Source organism: Papio anubis, chromosome 3 (genome assembly GCF_008728515.1).
Source record: "Papio anubis isolate 15944 chromosome 3, Panubis1.0, whole genome shotgun sequence".
Lineage (NCBI taxonomy): Eukaryota > Metazoa > Chordata > Mammalia > Primates > Cercopithecidae > Papio > Papio anubis.
In genome coordinates, this window is record NC_044978.1 from 13,371,575 (window position 1) to 13,391,549 (window position 19,975).

Genomic DNA, 19,975 nt, shown 5'->3' on the forward strand with positions numbered 1-19,975 from the left:
CACTTGGTGTTAACTAACAGAGTGCTTAAATCAGGCTTTCAAATGTTGAGATGAGAGCAAGAGTCAGGTAGCAATCAATCTCTATCTTAAACTCAATTAAGTGTGATTCCCAGTTAGACTTTTAGTCATCCTTGGTTGTCGGTGCACGTGCAGAGAACTAACAGCACTTACAGATTCTTAAAGCAGCAGCAGAGGCTGCAGTAGTTGGACAAGCCATGGACTTCTCAAATAAATTTGAGCGAGACCCACACAACCTTGAGCAGACTTCTAAGATCAATTTGTTTCAGATTCCTCAGCGCATGTCAAAACCCACTTCCTCCCCACTCACATCTGTTAGATTCCTTCCCACCCTTTGTACTCCCTCATCAGGGAGCTTGCAGCCATTCCAAGCCACTCACAAGCAAGCATAGAGCTTAGGAGCACAAACATGGTAGCTTTCAGAAGAAATGCACAGAGGCTTTTTCTACAGTATAGTACTAATCAGTCCATGTACTTCTCAACTCTTAGGTGCCTATTTCCAACTATACTCCACAGATACACAAGTGGAATGTGTATAAATTATGCACATGGAAAGGGAATACCTCAAAGCTCCTTCAGGCTTGAGGTTTATTTGGATATAAAAGTATACTTATTAACGTTGTAAGTTTTCTTTTGGCCATGGCAACTCATTAATCAGGCAACAATCTACAGAACTCAGAATTCTTGCTTAACACTTCACTGGGAGAGCGGGAAAAGGACAAGGGAGTATGAGGAAAAGCGTTTAAAAAGTGAAAGTTCTGGTATACACTTGCCCAGGTTGGGAGAAAACAAAGTAAAATATAGTTGACCTCTTTTATCATTCCTGGTAACATACACTTAGGTTAAAAACTCTTACCCTCTAAATGCAATGATTTTCTGTTGTTTTGAGGGAGTATTTCTGTTTTGATTGCCTGAATTCACTGGTAAATAAATGTTCCCTTAGTGAGCCAAACCAGCCAATGTGCCCAAGAAGCTGGTGGATCAGCCAACACCCTGGCCTTTCAAAGAGTCAGCTATTTGTTTTAACCCATTTCTTCCTGAGCTGTACTTTAAACATGCATCCTGAGAATTTTTTTTTTTTTTTTTTTGCGGGGGGGGGGGGGGGGGGGTGGGGGGGGGGGTGTGGCGGTCAGGTCTACAGTAGGGTTTTCTAGTGTTATTTTAAAGTAAAGCAATTTATGTATCAATCTTATCACTAGCCACTATCACTTGGTTCCCTCAGCAAAAGTCAGAAAGAACACAGGTCACAGCAACTAGATCAAGAGCAGCATTTACCCCTGAATTGTCCAACTGAACTCAGTAAGATCTAATCTCATTAGGAACTCAAGAAAGAAAAAAAGAAAAACAGCACTTACAAAGGAGGACAGTATTAATGACAAAGAATCCCCATGGTTTGGTCACATTAGAAACACAACGCCTTCATTCTTCATCAGTATTTATTGGGTGCCTATTATGTGCAAGGCACTATGCTAGGCCCTGGGGAAGATACAAAGATAAATCTGACAGACTGCCCTCAAAGAGCTTACAGTCTAGTATAGGAGCATACAGTCTCTGGAGAAGATATTTTAAGTGTAGCTAACCTCCCCCATCCCACCCCCACCAAAAAAAGAAAAAACCTACTAGACTTGGTTTCTTCCATTTACTTTTAGTTTAGCAGCTTCACATAAAAAGCATAAATCTGAAAGTCTTTTAAAATGCATACTTCTACTCGTAAACAAAATTCATTTTCATTAGAAAAAATGCTGAATATTTATTGCAATTAAGAAAAATCTTCGGCTGGGCACAGTGGCTCACACCTGTTATCCCAGCACTTTGGGAGGCCGACACAGGTGGATCACTTGAGGTCAGGAGTTCGAGACCAGCCTGGCCAACACAGCGAAATCCCATCTCTACTGAAAATACAAAACTTAGCCAGGCGTGGTGGCGGGCGCCTGTAATCCCAGCTACTCCGGAGGCTGAGGCAGGAGAATCGCTTGAACCTGGGGGGTGGAGGTTGCAGTGAGCCAAGATTGCGCCATTTCACTCTAGCCTGGGCGTAAGAGCAAACCTCCGTCTCGGGAAAAAAAAAAAGAAAAGAAAAATCCTCAAACATATATTCAGTATTTTCATGAATTTGTTTATGAATGACTACATTGTGAAGTAAACAATTTCTCAAACTGCATCAAAAACATGCAATAACTTTTTGAAACATCTCTTTAAACTACTGAAAGTCACACATGTAAGGTACACAGGCTTCTCTCTGCTAAAAGCAAGGAAAGCTTTGAAATGAATATATGTTTGTTTGCAACCAATGTTCACAGCTTATGGTTCTTCCCCCATGAACCCACTTCATGTCAATACAAAGTATTATAAAATAATACCTCCATTGACACATACCCCAAAGATCCAAAGCTTTAGATCTCTAAGATTCAGATAGAAAAAAAAATAGTGAAAAATGTTCATTATCAATAGCTGGGCTTTAAGCTTATCATCTTAGAGAAGAAGCCCAGCTTTTCATCTCTAAGATGGAATCTTCCAAAAAGCCCATCTATCATCTCTGAGATGATAATCTTAAAGCCCAGCTATGAATTGGCTGACGAGACCCACCAAAGAACTATAAAATAATTCCAGGAAAGGAAACTCAAAACTCACTTTCCTATTACACCCTTAGGAATTTCTGAAGTTTTTGTTATTTTCCTTTCAGAATAAAGAAACCAAATGTAATCCATTAGGGGAATAAAAAAACACTGATACAGATGGTTGCCTAGTTAAACTGTTAGAGAAAGGGATATGTGAGCACATTTTTAAATTAATTCATTTCTAACCATAATTACTTTTAAATAAGTGTCTTGAAATCATTCTCTTTTCTCAGAATCATTTCTGGGCTCAGAAATTTCTAATCATGCTCAGTTTTGTATAAGCCTAAAGCTTTGTGTCTTTGTAGAACATTATAAGACTTCTCTAAAACACTGAGACTAAAGCAAATAAAACGGTTATCAAACTGAACACAAGTCAATTTTTTAAATGTAGAAACTGCACCCAAAAATGAGTTCCTGAGACTGAGGGTCCTTATTCCCACGTTGGAGCATTCTTGTTCTGAGCAATTTCCCTTAGTCAAGCCAACAGAAAACTTTCTCCATGCTGTGCTAGTTGGGCATTTCTACTTCTCTTCCTCACCAAACTCCAAAAAAAGTGGGCTTGTGAAATTGTAATTCAAGTAAATTTCAACACTAATCTCTACCAGACTAACAGATCCACTCATCACAGAAGTATAACGAACTGTTAAAACTGGTACCAGGTCTGGTTAAGACTGCAGGCTTATTGCGAATACCTTCTTTGAAGAGGACACACCTGATTTTTAAGCTTTGACACCTGCACATTTTAAGTTTCCATGTCTAGTTTTGTACAAAATAAATGAGGTTACATTTTCTGAGTGTAAAATCTAACAGAAATAAAGTAGATCAATATGAGTTATGTGTTAGACTTTCACTCATTTTCCTGTCTTCATATTACTAACGTGCTTTTTTTGTTCAATCTCTTTGCTGAACAGATAAATTTTACAGATTTGTGTGGAGTAAAAGGATTGCCATTAAAGTTAACTAGTCCAACTCTGTCACTTTACAGATAAAGAAACCAAGACCCTGAAAAGTTTCTTGAAAAAGCTGGGAGCCAAGCAGTTTAGCATTCATGGTATCTTTGACCTTTCTGCTGATTTGAAAAACGCATACCCACAGGCTTTTGCATGAACTATACAACTCCATACAACAGATGTTAAAATTAATGTAATTAAATAGTGACATATTTCAAATAAGGTAAATATAACAAATGTTTATAATTTAAACTATTCTTAGAAAATATTAGCCCAATTCTTAGAAAATACTAGCCCTTTTTGGTTACTGCTAATAGTGTAACTACAGTGTTTGGTCTTGCTTTTCTAAGGGTAACTGATTTGCAGTTGCTACTTTGGGGATGTTTGTTTATCCACTGCAGAAAAAAAAAAAATCATGTTAAATACGATCATGTATTCAATCATGTATTATGTACTGAATTTCTAAGTTATTTTTACATACATGTAGATTTCTTTATGCTTTTAATATAAGTGAAATGAATTTATTCAGAGAATAAAATATTACCTTGACATACGTTGTTGGCAGCTTGAAAATTAGTCACTTCCATATAAAACGGGAAACCTTTTCTAGAATAGAAAGGGTGTCCAGAGTGACAAAAATATCAGGAAGGTTTTAAGTGAAATTTGATTAGTCTGCAATCTGAGGTATAAGAGAAAGGATGAGCTCAGAAAATTAGAAGATCTGAGTTCAAGTTTTAACTCTACTCCTTGCTCCCTAGGTAACCATGGAGCAATTCAATAAACTTCTGGGTTTCAGTTTCTTATCTGCAAAGAGCTAACACACTACTTACCTCATTAGATTATTCAGGATGACATAAAGTCTATGAGTGGTTTGTAAATGGGAAAGCATACCACAGTTATTATCCCAATAATTATTAAAATGTAGACCTACAAAAAGTAGTAAATAATTCACTTAGTGACAGTAGGCATGCGCCCTACAAGAAACGTAACTCAGAGGGTAAACCATGCAAACATTTTAACTTTCAATGGCAACGCTAAAAAAAAGTAAAAAGCTATAAAGGAACGTTTTTAGAGAAAGTACTGAAGACACACATTTGGTTTACCTAAAAGATTTTAAAATGAATTAGAATAATTTACAGCATATGAAGAGGTATTTAGTCTTTAAGTGGAGAAAGTTGCTAGTCACATGTAAGAAAAACAAGTATTATGGGCCTTCCTAAGACAAATGGAATAAAATTCCATCACTTTTTTATAAACCAGACTTCTAACAAATAACCGTATTAATTTTCCAGTAATCGAACATATCCTAAAAGAGATAAAAGAGAATGTCTACTTTTAAATCACATCCAACATGAACTTGCGTGAATGCAAAAGGCATAAAATACAGAGTTGTTACGACTCTACAGGCACCTGAAAGTTTTAACAACCTTTCATGCTCACTTTATATTCCATAGAGAATAATAGAAATACAGGGAATACTTCAAATATGTATTTTTTACAAATCCATTTTATGTAGTTCTTATTCTTGTAAGATAACACTCCACTGTGGCAGCCTTGTTTTTTTGTTTTGTTTGTAACATTAAGTAGCCCATTAACCTTTCCCTTCAAACAGGCCTTTTGATGTTAGTTCTTATACCAAATAAAAAAACAAACAAAAAAAACCAAACCAACAATATATGAAGATGTAAGGGAAGAGATTAATGAGATACAATTCATTAAGTATAAAAATATGTCGTTTCAAATTCAGAATAATTTAATAACTCTTCGTTATTTCATATGTATCTGGAAATGGGACAGATACGTGTCCTGATCCTGTCACAAGAGGTAGAATTCCAGCATTTGGTACGACGTTCCAAGACAGGGTCAAAGTGACATTCCTGTTTCCCCTATAAAAAGATACAATAAACACAAATCATCAGAAACACTAGTAGATCAAAAAAAATTTTTAAGTCAAACACTGAGATGTTAAATACTTTACTTATAACCATCTATTCCTAACAGAAATCCTAATATGCTAATCTGCAAAAAGAACTATTTTCTCACGTCACTTAAAATCCAAGGACAATGCTAGAAGACACCGGGACTACATTTACTGATGTCCCAGGATGACCCATAGAAACTCACAGCTGCAGTTAATAGAACTCTCAACCAAAAAGTTTAAATGATTCAAACAGGAAATGTAAAAAGAGACAAGCTAAGAATCAGAGCAATGAGTTGAAACCTAACTCTTGTCAATTACCTAGATGGACAAACCTTAACAAAATTCTCATGTTCTGAAATTTTCATTGCAAATACAGAGGTTTGGCTTGGTCAAAATAGCTTTCTTCTAAAATTATTTCCAATGTTTGCCACTAGAGTCTAAGAGGTAAAAATAACCTGAGAGATCAGTCACTCTGAGTCAACTGAGCTTTAGAGAAGTCACATCTGGAGACCAATAGCACTTCCCTTAACTATTATCAACTCCTAGACCCAACACGCTGCTTCTAAGGTTTCCCGACTCACGCTCAGAAAGGAGCCCTTTAATTTGACGACCACAGCCCTACCACATCTGAACAAGCCCATATTCCTGGTACACTTAAGATAGAAGCTTTATTAGTTTGACTATGACATTTCACAAACTGCAGGAGAATTGCTTATCTTAGATCCCACTTTGCATTTCCACCCGATTTTTCAGTTCAGATATGCATAAATACTTCTCTTCCAATTTTTCTCCTTTTACTCTCAAGTATTTTTCTTTAAAATAAAAATATATCTTTCTCTCTTTTTCATCTCTTATTAAATGTTAAAAAATGACCAAGAATTGCTCACTTGAGACCATTTCCATCGTCAAAGAAAAAATATTTTGTTTTCATATCTTTCAGCAGCAGCTTCGGATTATCACCTCTCAGAACAATCTTGTCCCACAGGACAACTTGGTTCAGAGCCTATATTGAAATGAAAATTAATTAGATAACTCATCAGAAATACCATCTTATCACTTCAAATTAAAAGTATTAGTAAGCAAATAGTTTGACATGTTAATGAATTCAACTTTGAGGAGTTTGCTGGAATCTTAATGCATACAAACAGCAGCAAAGAGACAGATAGAAAAAGGAGCAAATTTTTCTTGGAGAGAAGAATGATAATTCCCTGAAGGAATCCATTCCTTTTGCTAACTCAACTGTATTACTTCGGGCCTTCACAACTTAATGCAAGGTTTTTGATCTATAAGATCTCCAAAAAGTGAGGCCTTTGGAGGAACAGATGAATTAAATCCCTAGAAGGGAAGTCTTCTGTTAAATCACTTTTCCCTTAAAATTTCTAAGACCCTCCAGCTCAGCATGGATCCTAAACGGTACCAGGAAAACAGAGCCAATCCCTGTTCCATCACACTGCTAATACAGTTTACTACTGATTAATTATGTCACGAAAATTTATAAGAAATCTTCTCCAAGATTTCTTTACAAAATCTTGAAGAAATCACTAAAAAAATGAAGCCTTTTAAAGATCTTTTTTTCCCTTTAATTAAAAAAAAATACATGCATTGTTGTCTCATCAAGGCAAAATTCTAGAGGTCAGACAATTCTTTTAAGCCACTCTTTCAACATATTACAAACAAGTTCCGTTTAGAAAATTAAAAGTGTGAGATGGAAATAAAAAAAATTTATGGCCACTACTAAATCCCAAGGAATTTGTTCTTATTAAGTTAGCATCTATTAGCTTGTAAGGGCAATTACTCAGTATATGATGACTACATTAACTAAAAAGAAATGTGGAGCATTTTTTTTTTTTTTTTAGACAGAGTCTTGCTCTGTCACCAAGGCTGGAGTGCAATGGCACAATCTCAGCTCACTGCAACCTCCACCTCCCAAGTTCATGAGATTCTCCTGCCTCAGCCTCCTGAGTAGCTGGGATTACAGGCACGCACTACCACGCCCGGCTAATTTTTTGTATTTTTAGTAGAGATGGGGTTTCACCATGTTGGCCAGGCTGGTCTCAAACTCCTGACCTCAGATGGTCCCCCTGCCTCAGCCTCCCAAAGTGCTGGGATTACAGGTGTGAGCCACTGCGCCTGGCCTGAACTAGTTTTTTAAATCACAAATTATAATTCATAGTAAGTTTTATAATTAAAAGCTATTAAACTATTATATCAAAACCTATTAAAACTATTAGTTTATGACTGAAAGTTATTAGCAAGGTGGCGGGTGCCTGTAATCCCAGCTACTTGGGGGGCTGAGGCAGGGGAATCACTTCAACCCAGGAGGTGGAGGTTGCAGTGAGCCAAGATCATACTACCGTACTCCAGCCTGGGCAACAAGAATGAAACTCCATGTCAAAAACAAAACAAAACAAAAACAGTTCAAGTACTCAGATACTTATATTAATGAATCCCATACAACCCCAAAACAAAGGCAAACTGTTCTCAATAGGTAGGGATATTAATTAATTGTAGCTATATGGCTTAATAAGACTACCAAAACAGTTCACACCATGTTTTTTTTTTTAAAGAAAGGTATCAGGTACTAAGATGGATTTTAAAATAATCTCAGAAGGTTAAAAAATTATTAACAATCTTTACAGCTTTTGATTATATATCTTCATAATGAGAATTATAATCACAGATCTCAAATTCTGTTGATTCAAGTAAGTCACCATGCAGCTCTCTAACTGTAGCTGTGGAGAAAGAATATTTTAACTTAAAGAGTAAACAACAGCCGGGCGCAGTAGCTCATGCCCGTAATCCCCGCACTTTGGAAGGACAAGGCATGCGGATGACCTGAGGTTAGGAGTTCAAGATCAGCCTGGCCAACATGGCGAAACCCTGTCTGTACTAAAAATACAAAAATTAGCTGGGCATGGTGGCAGGCGCCTGTAATCGCAGCTACTTGGTAGGCTGAGGCAGGAGAACTGCTTGAATCCAGGAGGCAGAAGCTGCAGTGAGCTGAGATCAATGGTGCCACTGCACTCCAGCCTGGGCTACAAGAGCGGGACTTCGTCTCAAAAAAAAAAAAAAAGAGTAAACAGCTGAGTGGCAATACTACTGGCTACCCGCTCCGTTTCCTAGTTGATAGTTCAGCAATATCTTTCTGATCTTACTATAGAAAGTGGTCTCCAATAGTTTTTGGATCACAAATCCTCGAAATAAGTGTTATTATAAATTATGTAGGTACTACATATGTACTATCATTAATACCATTGACAGTGTCTCAGTCAACTTATCAGATCTATTTAGGTTGTCTTTGTGTTTTTTTATCCTTCAGTGTGACAGAGCAGCTCAGAAGAATACAAGTATGAGCTTCACCATCTTCCTACTGTTTACATATGTATGGATTATTAGCATCATCTTCAATCTGTGATTTCTTTCCAGAAATCTTTTTAAGCCACTTTTCCATTTTGAAAGAATTAGCTAAAATTAGATAATAGAATCCACTTATGTATTGCATATACTGCAATATTTTGCAACATGCTGAAAACAAATGAATAAATGCTAGGTAACATGGTGAACTTCTTGACCTACAGAATTCCTCCTTTCCTCCGGAATACCTGCATATTGTAGAAGGCACGTGCCCATTTATCTGACTTAAGGGCTGAATACGAATATTAACATCAGTTCATATAGCAAGTATTAGTAAAGCTTAACTGTTTTTACTTCAAATTAATATATTAATAGAAGCTTCTGTTTTCCTTACATACATGTATTTCTTTGCATGGACCCCATTCTGGAGACCCCAAAGCTAGAGAGCTATATAGAACAAACAGAAAAACAAAAACAAAAACAAAAAGAGGCTCCCAAAAGACCTAACTTTTTTTAACAGAGTTACCACCACAGGCTTGTGATTTTTTGCTAGGTAACTCAGGTCAGGAATTTTAAATACATAAAATGTGTATTCTTTCATAAAGAATAAGGCTTTAAATAGCTATTAAAATACTTCTAATTAGATATACTTACATTATTTTTTGTCGAATATTCTGCTGATAAATAAAGAAACAACTGCTTAACATTCCAATCAAATATATTCTCTAGATGTAAGTAAATTAAGGAAAATATAAATTTATGAGCAGTATATCACTTTTAAACAGATCTTAATTATTCTTAGGTTATTTATCCATAACAGTAATACTGAAGTAGAAAAGAGAGCGGTGGCCCAGAAACATAATGTGCCACTAATTTAATAAAAATATGCAGAAGACAAATACATTGTGAAATCCACCTTGTTCCAAAACAAAAAAACCTGAGTATGAGATTACTGGCATCCTCCCGTACTCCTCCAACGATTACCAGCTGAGATACTTTGACTAGTAAGAAAAGAACAAATCCAAAATTTGTTTTCTGTAACATCAACTAAGTTTAAAAAAATTAAAAAAAAAAAAAGAGCACTTGATATTTCAAGCAAATACAATTCCACTGGTGCTCTAAAGTATAAACAATCACCACTATTTAAATTTAACAATATGCAAACATCAACAAGGCTCTATAATTAACCAAGTATAATAAATTGTACATGTCACTTTTGGTCACATGCAAGTAGACATTAAAATGTCTCTCAAAGATGCAAATGACACCAATGTGGCTCAATTTAGTTTCCCAAAGAGGACAAGAACATCACCAGAATTAACAAGACTGGTGCCAATACCAAGAAATAAGCGGAGTTAATATTTGGATTTTTAAGTATTATGTTAATTGTTAAGTTAACTCATTTTACTATATGAGTTTCCACACTGTTAGTAACACATTGGTTGCATTCCATTATTAATTATGTGTAACCACTAAGAATCACTCCTTTAGAACTAAGTCTAGGACTGCTGTTTACAAGAACAAGTACAATTTGAAGTAGTAGTAGCAGCAGCATTAAGAAAATCTGAAGAAACTACAAATAATGAGATTGGTAATATATAAATACCATAGATATCAGGAAATTTCACTATACTTCTCTGGATACACAAAATTACTACTCTCACAGTAGACCTAAATTCCCTTGAGCAGATTTTTAAAAATCATACAGACTTAAAAATACACATGAAATTTAGCATAAGACTCTTCCAATGGTACACTCTATTTCCTAAAAAGGTACCTACAGAACTAATTCTTAGCCTATTTCTAAACCTGACAATTGTTAAAAGTTAAGCTGAAAGTAAATTTCATGGTCATAGAAAGGCAAATTAGATAAATTCCCCAAGTATATGACCAGCTTTAACTGTTCAGACAGGTACTTTCACACAAGTTCAGACTGTTCAATCTCCACAACCATTTAAATCATGGGGTATTAAAAAGGCAGGTGAGATCAGGCTAGAAATGGCAGAGAACATTGCCAAGACATTAACCTAAGACCCTAAAAAAGACTAGCCTGGCCAAAATGATCAGAGTTGTCAAAAGACAGAAATTCAACATCAAGAGAAAACATTTAAATATCACCACCAAAGAAACTCTTACAATTGTTAATATTTTCTTTTATAAAATTCCTTATAAAAAGAGTTATGATGGCAAAAAGCAACCAGTTTACCAATAATTTTGATATCACCCTTTCAAATCATAACAGACATAATTCACTTTTTAAACATATGTCTCTCTCTGCTATAATAAAATATGGATACATTATTTGAAATTGTACATGAAATATCTATAGGCAGGCTGAGCACTGGTAATATTTTTCCTTCTTATCCAAATGATCTAATTTCATTTTTTCTTTCTAAAAAACAGATTCACACTTTCTTACGTAGCTTTCAATCAATTTAATGTTTCGGTTAAGAATTTAAAGTATGTTCACACAATAAGAATTTAAAGTACGTTCACACAACTACTCGTGAAATCTACGAAGTTTTCTCAAAGTGTGATGGGGAGGTATTAACATTATTTTACTGATGAAAAAGGCACAGGAATTTCCAAGGTTTGGCTGATTCAATGAGATAGTCATCCAAATCATTAAACAACACATATCTCATTATAAAACTATAGAAAAAGTAATGAAATATTTTCTTAAAGGATATCAGCAGTTATATCAAATGTGATAAATCCCAGATCACTTCTTTCTCTAGGTCCAGTGAAATCTTCTACATTTTTTCTAGAAGTAAAGATAAAAGTTTTACCATCCAACAGAACATACAAAATTCACGTAACTTCTTAAAGAGAAAGAATACAGGTGTTGTGCACAGGTGAAACAGCAATCACACAAAGAAACAAGTAAACACCAGAGAAATCTGTAAGCGTGAAAACAGGAGAAACATTCTAATCCAATATGAAAGTAAGTCTTCAGCTAATTGCACGTAACTTAAGAGAATCCCTAACAAAACTCAGAGGGAAAACTGAGTTTTTAAAAACTGCTAAAAAGAATAGTAAATACTTGATGTAAAGCAATTGTGCATAATGGGTAGAAGAAACTACACATGACTACAAGGTGATATGGAATACTAACAGACGGCATATTAAGGGATGATACAGTAATCACCCCCTTATCCGAGATTTCACTTTTCGGTTTCAATTATCCGCGGTCAACCCAGTGTGAAAATAGGTGAGTATAGTAAAGTAAGTTATTTTGAGAGAAAGGGAAAGAGATCATATTCACATAACTTTTATTAAGTATATTGTTACAGTTGTTAACTATTATGTTATTGTGAATCTCTTATTGTGCTTAATTTGTAAGTTTTATCATAGGAAAAAACCAAGTATACTAGGATTTGGTGCTATCCACTGGGGGTCTTGGAACGTATACCTACCCCATTAAGGGGATACTACTGTAACCAGCTGCTATTTACTGTTTACTACGGGTCAGACCCACTGATAATATTTTTCACATTTGAAATAATTCTCACAACCTACCAATTAGGTATTACTTCCATCTTAAAAAGAAATTAAGTCCCAGAATAGTAAGAAACTTGCTCAAGACAAGCTAACATCTGTTCAGTGTTTAATATGCACCAAGCTCTTCTAACCTCACAGGGCTGACAGTGGCAGTGCTGATTTCCACCCCAGGTCTATTCGAACAATATCTAACAAACATCAGTACAGTAATTTAAAAAAAAAAAAAAAAAAGGTGGGGGAGAAGGCTGGCTATTTGATGACTGGCTTCTTGGCGATTCTGACAAAGAAATAAACTAAGGTTAAAGAACTTGTTGGAAGATGGAATAGAGAAGGGTATGAGAATAAGAGGGGAAAAAATACGAGGATTAAAGACAAAAGTGCCAGAGAATAAAATCAAGGACAAAATAGGCAATAGCGAAATGGCCCTGTCATTTCGAATTGCATTTTTCGGCGTTTTCGCAGATTTCTTCAAGTGGTTGGCCAAAAAATTAAAAAAAGAAAAAGAAAACAACAACAACAAAAAAAGAAACCCAACGAAACAAAAATCCCGCTGTATCAGATGGCTAAGATGCTTAATTCCCTCAGTACCCAGTATCTCTGGCCAACTTCAAAGCCGCTGCAAGTGTTTACTGCCTTCTGAAGATGCAAAGGCAACAACTGTAAAGAGAATGTCAAACAGGGCAAACTCGGGTGATGAATGACACAAAGACAACCCCGTCCTGTGGCCTCCAGAGCCGCCGGGAAACCCCACGGAAGCCGGACCCAGAGCGTGGCGGCAGCGCCTGGCGGGCCTCGCGTGCGGACCACGAGCGGCCCCGGACGCGCGGGAGGCGCCAGCCCGGGCGGGCGGCGGCGCCGGCTCTGCTGTTGTGTTGCTCCCTCATTGGCCAGGCGTGGGTGGAGGGAAGTGAGGAACAGGAAGCAAACCGAGGCACCGACCTGAGGAACGCTCAAAATTAAAATTTAAGAGCAAGCCCGGGAATTTACTGTGGAGGGGTGCAAGTTCCGAAGGGACGCCGGAAAGCCCGCGACGTCCACCCCTGACGACCGCCCTCGGGGGCGAACGGCCGCTCAGGAGGGCGACCCGGACGCCCTGCCTGCGGCCCCGGCACGGCAGCCCCGGCGCGGCGGCCCGGCTTCGGCTTCCGCCCCGGCCCGGTCCCGGCGTTCTGCACCGCCGGCCCGGCCTCGGCCGCACTCACAGCATGATCCGCGAGACGTGCAGCCGCACCGGGACGCTCCTGTCTTTGAAGGCGGTGGTGATGAAGCAGCCGAAGGTGAGCGCCGCCATCACGCTCAGCGAGAAGGCGAACAGCGAGTTCGCCCGCGACAACACCGTGTTCATCGCGACCGTCTCCCACGAGTCCCGGCTCCACACGCACACTCACGCTCCCGTTCCGGCGGCGGACCGGCTCCCTGCGATCCGCGCCGTCTGCGGTGCGCGCGATCCGGGAGCGCGCGCCGCCGCGGCCCCGCCTCCTTTCCGGTCCTCCGACGCGAGCGCGCGCGCGCCCGCTTCCCGAGACACACCCACAGCGCGCACGGGACCGCGCGGAAAGGGAGCGACCCAGCCGCGAGCCCGCCCCTCCGTCACGGCCTAACGCCGCCACCAATCAGCGACGAGCGAGGGAGGGGCGGGGTTTGTCGCGGAAGACCCATCCCCTCCTAAACAGCTTCTCCTACTCTTCGGTTCAGAGAATCGGGAACGGGTCGTTCGCTGTTGTTTTTCGGTTCTTTGATCAGAGGTCTGGGACGGCAACTTCTTGATTACTATGTACTATTTATTTTCAGTTGAAACCGGCAGCAAGTTAAGGTGGTTTAGAATCTGTCCTGATGGGTGGCGTTTGGAAGCAGCACTTTACAAAACGCCTCTGCCTCTCCCTTCTTTGTCAAACCTGGTCAAAGTTAGGACTTGAGCTTTTTTTGGAGGATCTGGGGAGGAATGGGGAGTGGGGAATTGGCCGCCCAAGTCCTTACAGCTGTCACGTGCAACAGTATTTCCATCTCCAACGTCAGTCCAATTCCTATTAATGCTTTGCTTTCTATGGATAGCTAAAGATGTTGTAGAAGATAAGGGTTGAGACTACCAATCCGAAGTATTTTAATTTTAACATGGTGATTTCTGATAAATAAAAGGATAACCTTTCTGGGTTCTTGGGAGCAAAGGAGATAATGGCTGCGGAATTGCTCTACAGCATAATGTATTCGAATTTCGTTAGGTCATTAATAAATAATGCAATTATTTTATCACATTTTCAATATCCTGAAGTGCATTAGGGTTCAAACCGAGCCAGTCCTGACTCTGATTATACTATCTGCCAAAACCTTCGTTCCTTTCACAGCTAAGGATTTTTGTAAAAATGGATTCAGAGGGTCTGCTGAAATAGATTTTTTTAAAAATTTCAGTCCATAAACCAAAACAAAAACATCTGTCCTAGAATGTCATCAGGAACAAACCAGAAAATTGTGAAGATTTGATCTTGATACTGGCTTATGTTGTCTCTTGGTAAGCTTTCGCTTCTTTGCATTATTCATTACCATTCAATTAATTTTTGTATAACCATACAGGTAGGATTATTACTAAGTGCCTACCGTGTACCAAGAATAGTTCTAAGTCTTGAGAATACAGCACTAATAAGGCAAACTCCCTGCTCAAATGGAATAGAGCCAACTAATGAAAAATCGATAAAATAGAGACTAAAGAGAGATCCTTAGTTGCGTTTAAAATCTTAGTTTTTAACTTCCAGGCTGGCACAGTCTATTTAAAAAAAAAAAAAAAAGATTTGTATTGAATGCCATCTCTACTGCAAGTGATACAGAGATTGTACTGATCACTTTCTACACTCAAAGTATATAATCAGGTAGAGTTAATACAATAAAAACAGAAATCTGAAATGTAAAACAAAAAAATACCGTGGGCAGTTACATAGCAAAGGAGGAAGGAATCACAGCCGTGGTAATGTGGGACAACGCAGTGTGCAAGTTATTTAACACAAAGCCTCAACAATACACGTTATTATTGTAGCATGTTTTAGGGAAATAATTCTTGTTGTCGAACTGCAAGTACGGGTATATCTAAGAAATACTCAGAAGGCTGGTCCTGATAAACAATGCATATATAAAAGAATAGGCAGAAATAAGCCTGGAAAGGTAAATTATGGTAGAAAACCAGGTCAAGAAGTTGACTTTATATCAGAGAAATTACATATAAAACAAGCATCGCTACACAGACAACCATTTACCAGCTATATGTGGAGAGTGAGTGATTGGACCCCAAAAGGAAGACTGATAGGAGAGGCATTTCAGAAACAAACCCCGTGTAACTTAGCAACTGCCTAAATTAAGAGTGGGGGTCTGCAAAGCACAGAGTGAATGCAGATTGTGAACACACAAATGAAATTAGTATTATTATTATGACACCATAGTTTTTAACTTGACTTACTGGTAGTGCTAAAAACACATAAAAGTCCACAAAAAGAGCAGGATAAGGATGGGATAGGGAATTTTCTTATTCTGTTGTCTTTTTCCAAGTGTTTCTTTAGATTTTCTAGACATTTAATCATATCACCTACATTAGATATCATTTTGCCTTTTCTTTTCCAATTATTATATTTCCAATTGTTTATTCATTTCAATTGCTAATATTTCCAACATGATATTCAGTCAGATGGGGACAACTTATGTCTTTTTGTTCCTGATTTAAGCAAGAAATTGTCTTTCATTTCTCCATCAAGTAAGATGTTGGCTTTGAGATGGAAATTTGTGTGTGTGTGTGTGTGTGTGTATGTGTGTATACATGTATCGTTATATAATATATATTGCATATTGATAGGAAATATCTATTAATTCCTATTGGGAAATTTTAGAAAATATAAACAAGTGCTAAATTGTTTTCAGATGCATTTTCCCTATCTTTGAAGATGGTAATATAATTTTTCTCCTCTACTTATTTAATGGCTTATATGAATAGATTTTATAATATTGACCCACTAAGCATTCCTGGAATAAACCCTACTTGGTCATGATGAATCCGTTTTTAATATGCTCTTGGGCTTTCTTTGTTAATTTTGTTTTTTTTTTTTTTAGTTTTTGTCATCAAAATTCATAGTGAAACTGATGTGTTTTTCTTTTTTGATTGTAATATACTCAAATTAGAAAATATATATTTCTAATATAACAAAGAAAAAAAGTTTTCCTTAGTTTTCTATGCACTGGGATATTTTAAGTAGCATTTGGATCTGGTCTTTAAAAATTTGGTAGAAATTCCGAAGGGAGCCTATTCTTCTACTTTTATTGTTAATTCTATGTATACTTGTGCTTTCTACCATTTTCATGTATTGTTTTAATTAGTATTTTTCTTTGTTGGTTTTTAACTTCTGCATTTACTAATTAACCCTACTGTTCTGTTCTCTAACTCATTAATTTTTGTTTTTAACATTATCAGCTTTTTTCATTCCACTTTTTTTGTTTATTAGCTTTGGAAATTGGATATTTAGTTGTTATATTTTTCATGTTTATTGTTATGGTAACTGCTTTAGCTGTATCCTAAAATTTCTGACTATGAATTTCCAAGAGAAAGTGCCCTTTTTACTTTTGATTGCTTTAAATTAATGTCTGATTTTAAATTATGTAGTCAGAGAATGCTGTTTGTATATTTCTGTTCTTTGGATTATTGAGATCTTCTTTGTGGCCTAAAATGTCACTTTTGTAAAAATTCAACATGCAACTTGAAAGAAGGTATTTCCTCTTAATAGTATATAGAATTTGATAGATATCTATGAGATCTGCCTTATTGATTAGGTTATTTATGTCTTTCACATCTGTAGTAATATTAGTTATCTTCATTTTCTTGGATTCTGAGAGATCTGTTAAAAATCTCCAATATTAATGTGTTTTGTCTGTTTATTCTCACATCTCCTATAGTTTCTCCTTTACAAAAATTGTTGATATATTATTTGGTAAGCAAGTATTAATAATAGGTACATTTTCATTATGAATGGTAGTCTTCAACATTATAACGTGTTGTTTTATTTTTAATGCTTTTTGATGCAAATACTACTAGTCAAACACTGAGGGTGTACTGAAGGAAACTGAGGCTGTTGTTTATCTTAAATAGTATTACATATTTACTAAATTAAATTAATACATAGCATTTTTAAACTAAATGTCTTGTACTCTTTAATGATTTCAACTCAGAACCTAATGGCAGTAGTGGGGGGAGCAATTGGCATGCTTTGTCAGCACTTGAGTAAATAGTGACCAGTTGGGGAAGACATGCCTAACCGTATTTCCGAAGGATAGAAAGAAACCTAGAATAAATATAAAGTTTTGATCTTCATATTTGCAAATAATTATTCTTCTGTTGTAGCAGAATGAGCCGCTGACGAAAACTCCTCAGACACCCAGTTAAAGAAGGAAGGAGTTTATTTGGCCGGGAGCGTCGGCAAGACTCCTGTCTCAAGAGCCGAGCTCTCCAAGTGAGCAATTCCTGTCCCTTTTAAGGGCTCACAACTCTAAGGGGGTCCACGTGAGAGGGTAGTGATCGATTGAGCAAGCAGGGGGTATGTGACAGGGGCTGCGTGCACCGGTGGTCAGTGAGAACAGACCGGAAGTTTTCCAATGCGGTCAGGGGTCGATCTTTAACTACCAGGCTTAGGTCAGGCAGGCCCAGGCCTGGTTTCAGTCTGGTTCCTTGGTTTTGGGTCTGGTCCCTAGGCGCCAGGCTACCTGCCTTTAGTTTCACTTCTCTTTCCTTTTCTCAGTATAAAACAATATGATAGGGTCTGTCTCTCTTCTCTCACTGTAACATCAAGCTAGGAAGAGGTAAGAACAACAAATCACTTTATGAGGAAATCTTTAAATAAAGCTGTGTGCACATGGACAGATAATGCTGTTTAAAAAGGAGATAAACTTAAAAGATATAATAAAAGCCTTCTTTTTGTTTTGAGACAGAATTTCACTCTTGTTGCCCGGGCTGGAGTGCAATGGCACGATCTCGGCTTCCTGCAACCTCCGCCTCCCAGGTTCAAGCGATTCTCCTGCCTCAGCCTCCCAAGTAGCTGGGATTACAGGCGCCTGCCACCACGCCCAGCTATTTTTTTGTATTTTTTGTGGAGATAGAGTTTCAACTTGTTGGCCAGGCTGGTCTTGAACTCCTGACCTCAGGTGATCCGCCTGCCAAGGCCTCCCAAAGTGCTGGGATTACAGGCATAAGCCACCGCACCCAGCCAAGAAAAGCGTTCTAATTACATATGGTGTTACTGGGAATATCCAAAGAGTCCACGAAGCACCAAGCTCCCCAGGGAAGTCCCTGCAATGGGGCAGGTTATAGATCTAGCACATCAAGGACTCGTGATTTTCAGAAAGCGACTGGGAATTATATTGTCCAGCATGGAGAGTGGGGATCTAGTCTTGTTCATTTTTCTATCCCTTTCAGTGCCCAGGACACTGAGCCGTGCACACAGTAGATGGGCAAAACAATTCTTATTGGATTGAGATACCTTGAAATCATAGATCGTGATATTTTTGAAAGAATTCTCATGGAAAGCATACATGTCACACACAGGCAACAAACAGTTAAAGTGTAAATGGGTAAAATGGTAAAGTGTAAAGCTAAATTGAATATGTAGGCCAAGGACAAATTGTAAAAGGCCTGAGTGCCAGGCTAATAAGTTTGATCATAATTCAAGAGACACTAACGAACTTTTGAGGATTTTAGATCAGTTGAGTGTCATAACCATGTAGGCTCTCAGTAAATAAGTAATTTCTTTGAGAGGGATGAGACTGCCGGTTTGTAGACCAGGCCAGAAGTTATTGCAGTAGGTTTTTGTTATGGTTGTTGTTTTGAAGATACTTGCTTGGTTAATCGAAGGATTTATAATCACTCGAGACTGGTAAGTAGACTATTCCAATGTGATAATTCCAGGAGTGCTAACTTTTTTTTTTTCATCTTTAAAGAGAGTCACAAAATTCCAGTTTGTGACTCTCTTTAAAGATGAAAAAAAAAAAAGTTCCTAAGGAAAACGAGTTTTTCCCTAGCATGTACCCAAATTCCAGACTCCCAGAAGGAAAGCTGGGACGTTGTGTGAAGGTGTTTGGCATAAACCACATTGTGGACAGTTAGTCACAGTAAACCAGTCTTATCACTTAGGAAAGTGTGGGTAACTGTTTACCAGTCACGTTCCCAGACACCAGCCAAGGGCCAACCTTGCTTACAGGTCTTTCTAAGGATCGATATCTCAGGCCTGTTGCAGTAGTTTAAAATCGTTGCTTTCAGGTCATTTTATTTCTGTTGAAAGCTTTTTAAAGAATGATTCCTATGGCACATAAGAAAATTTAAGAATATATTTTAATTTTTATTACAGTATATTTCCTTCATTTATTTTCCTTTTTTTAATATTAAGTTTGCCTACTCAGCTCAGATTCATTCAAACAGAACTATTTTATTCACTCAGTAGACCATGGAGAACTTATAAAAAGCCCATTGTCCGCCACAGACCTTTAAGTATAGTATTTCTCCAAGCAGCTTCTCTTCCTTAGTTTTGTTCTCCCATCACTGTCACTCTTTTGCATCTTGGCTTTTCACTCTAGTTCTTCATTCCCATCTCAGGCCC

The 19,975-nt window shown here is 37.6% G+C and overlaps 2 protein-coding genes across 3 annotated transcripts in view; one reads left to right on the forward strand and one right to left on the reverse strand.

Annotated features, from left to right (window-relative positions):
• Positions 1 to 1,436: 1,436 nt before the first annotated feature.
• Positions 1,437 to 13,846, reverse strand: SPCS3 (signal peptidase complex subunit 3). The gene is made up of 5 exons (XM_003899385.4): positions 13,565 to 13,846; positions 11,552 to 11,625; positions 9,516 to 9,592; positions 6,395 to 6,510; positions 1,437 to 5,472 (listed from the first exon to the last, which is right to left on the reverse strand). The coding sequence occupies exons 1-5, from the start codon at positions 13,705 to 13,707 to the stop codon at positions 5,340 to 5,342; spliced, it is 543 nt and encodes a 180-aa protein (XP_003899434.1). The 5' UTR covers positions 13,708 to 13,846; the 3' UTR covers positions 1,437 to 5,339.
• A 196-nt stretch (positions 13,847 to 14,042) lies between these two features.
• ASB5 (ankyrin repeat and SOCS box containing 5) overlaps positions 14,043 to 19,975 on the forward strand; it is a 106,909-nt gene continuing 100,976 nt past the window's right edge. Inside the window, exon 1 of one of the 2 annotated variants that reach the window (XM_031664159.1) lies at positions 14,043 to 14,107. The gene's annotated coding sequence lies outside the window, so the exon portion shown is untranslated. Of the gene's footprint in view, positions 14,108 to 14,176; positions 14,869 to 19,975 lie in introns of those variants that run through there. The other variant, XM_031664158.1, reaches the window with a different exon arrangement.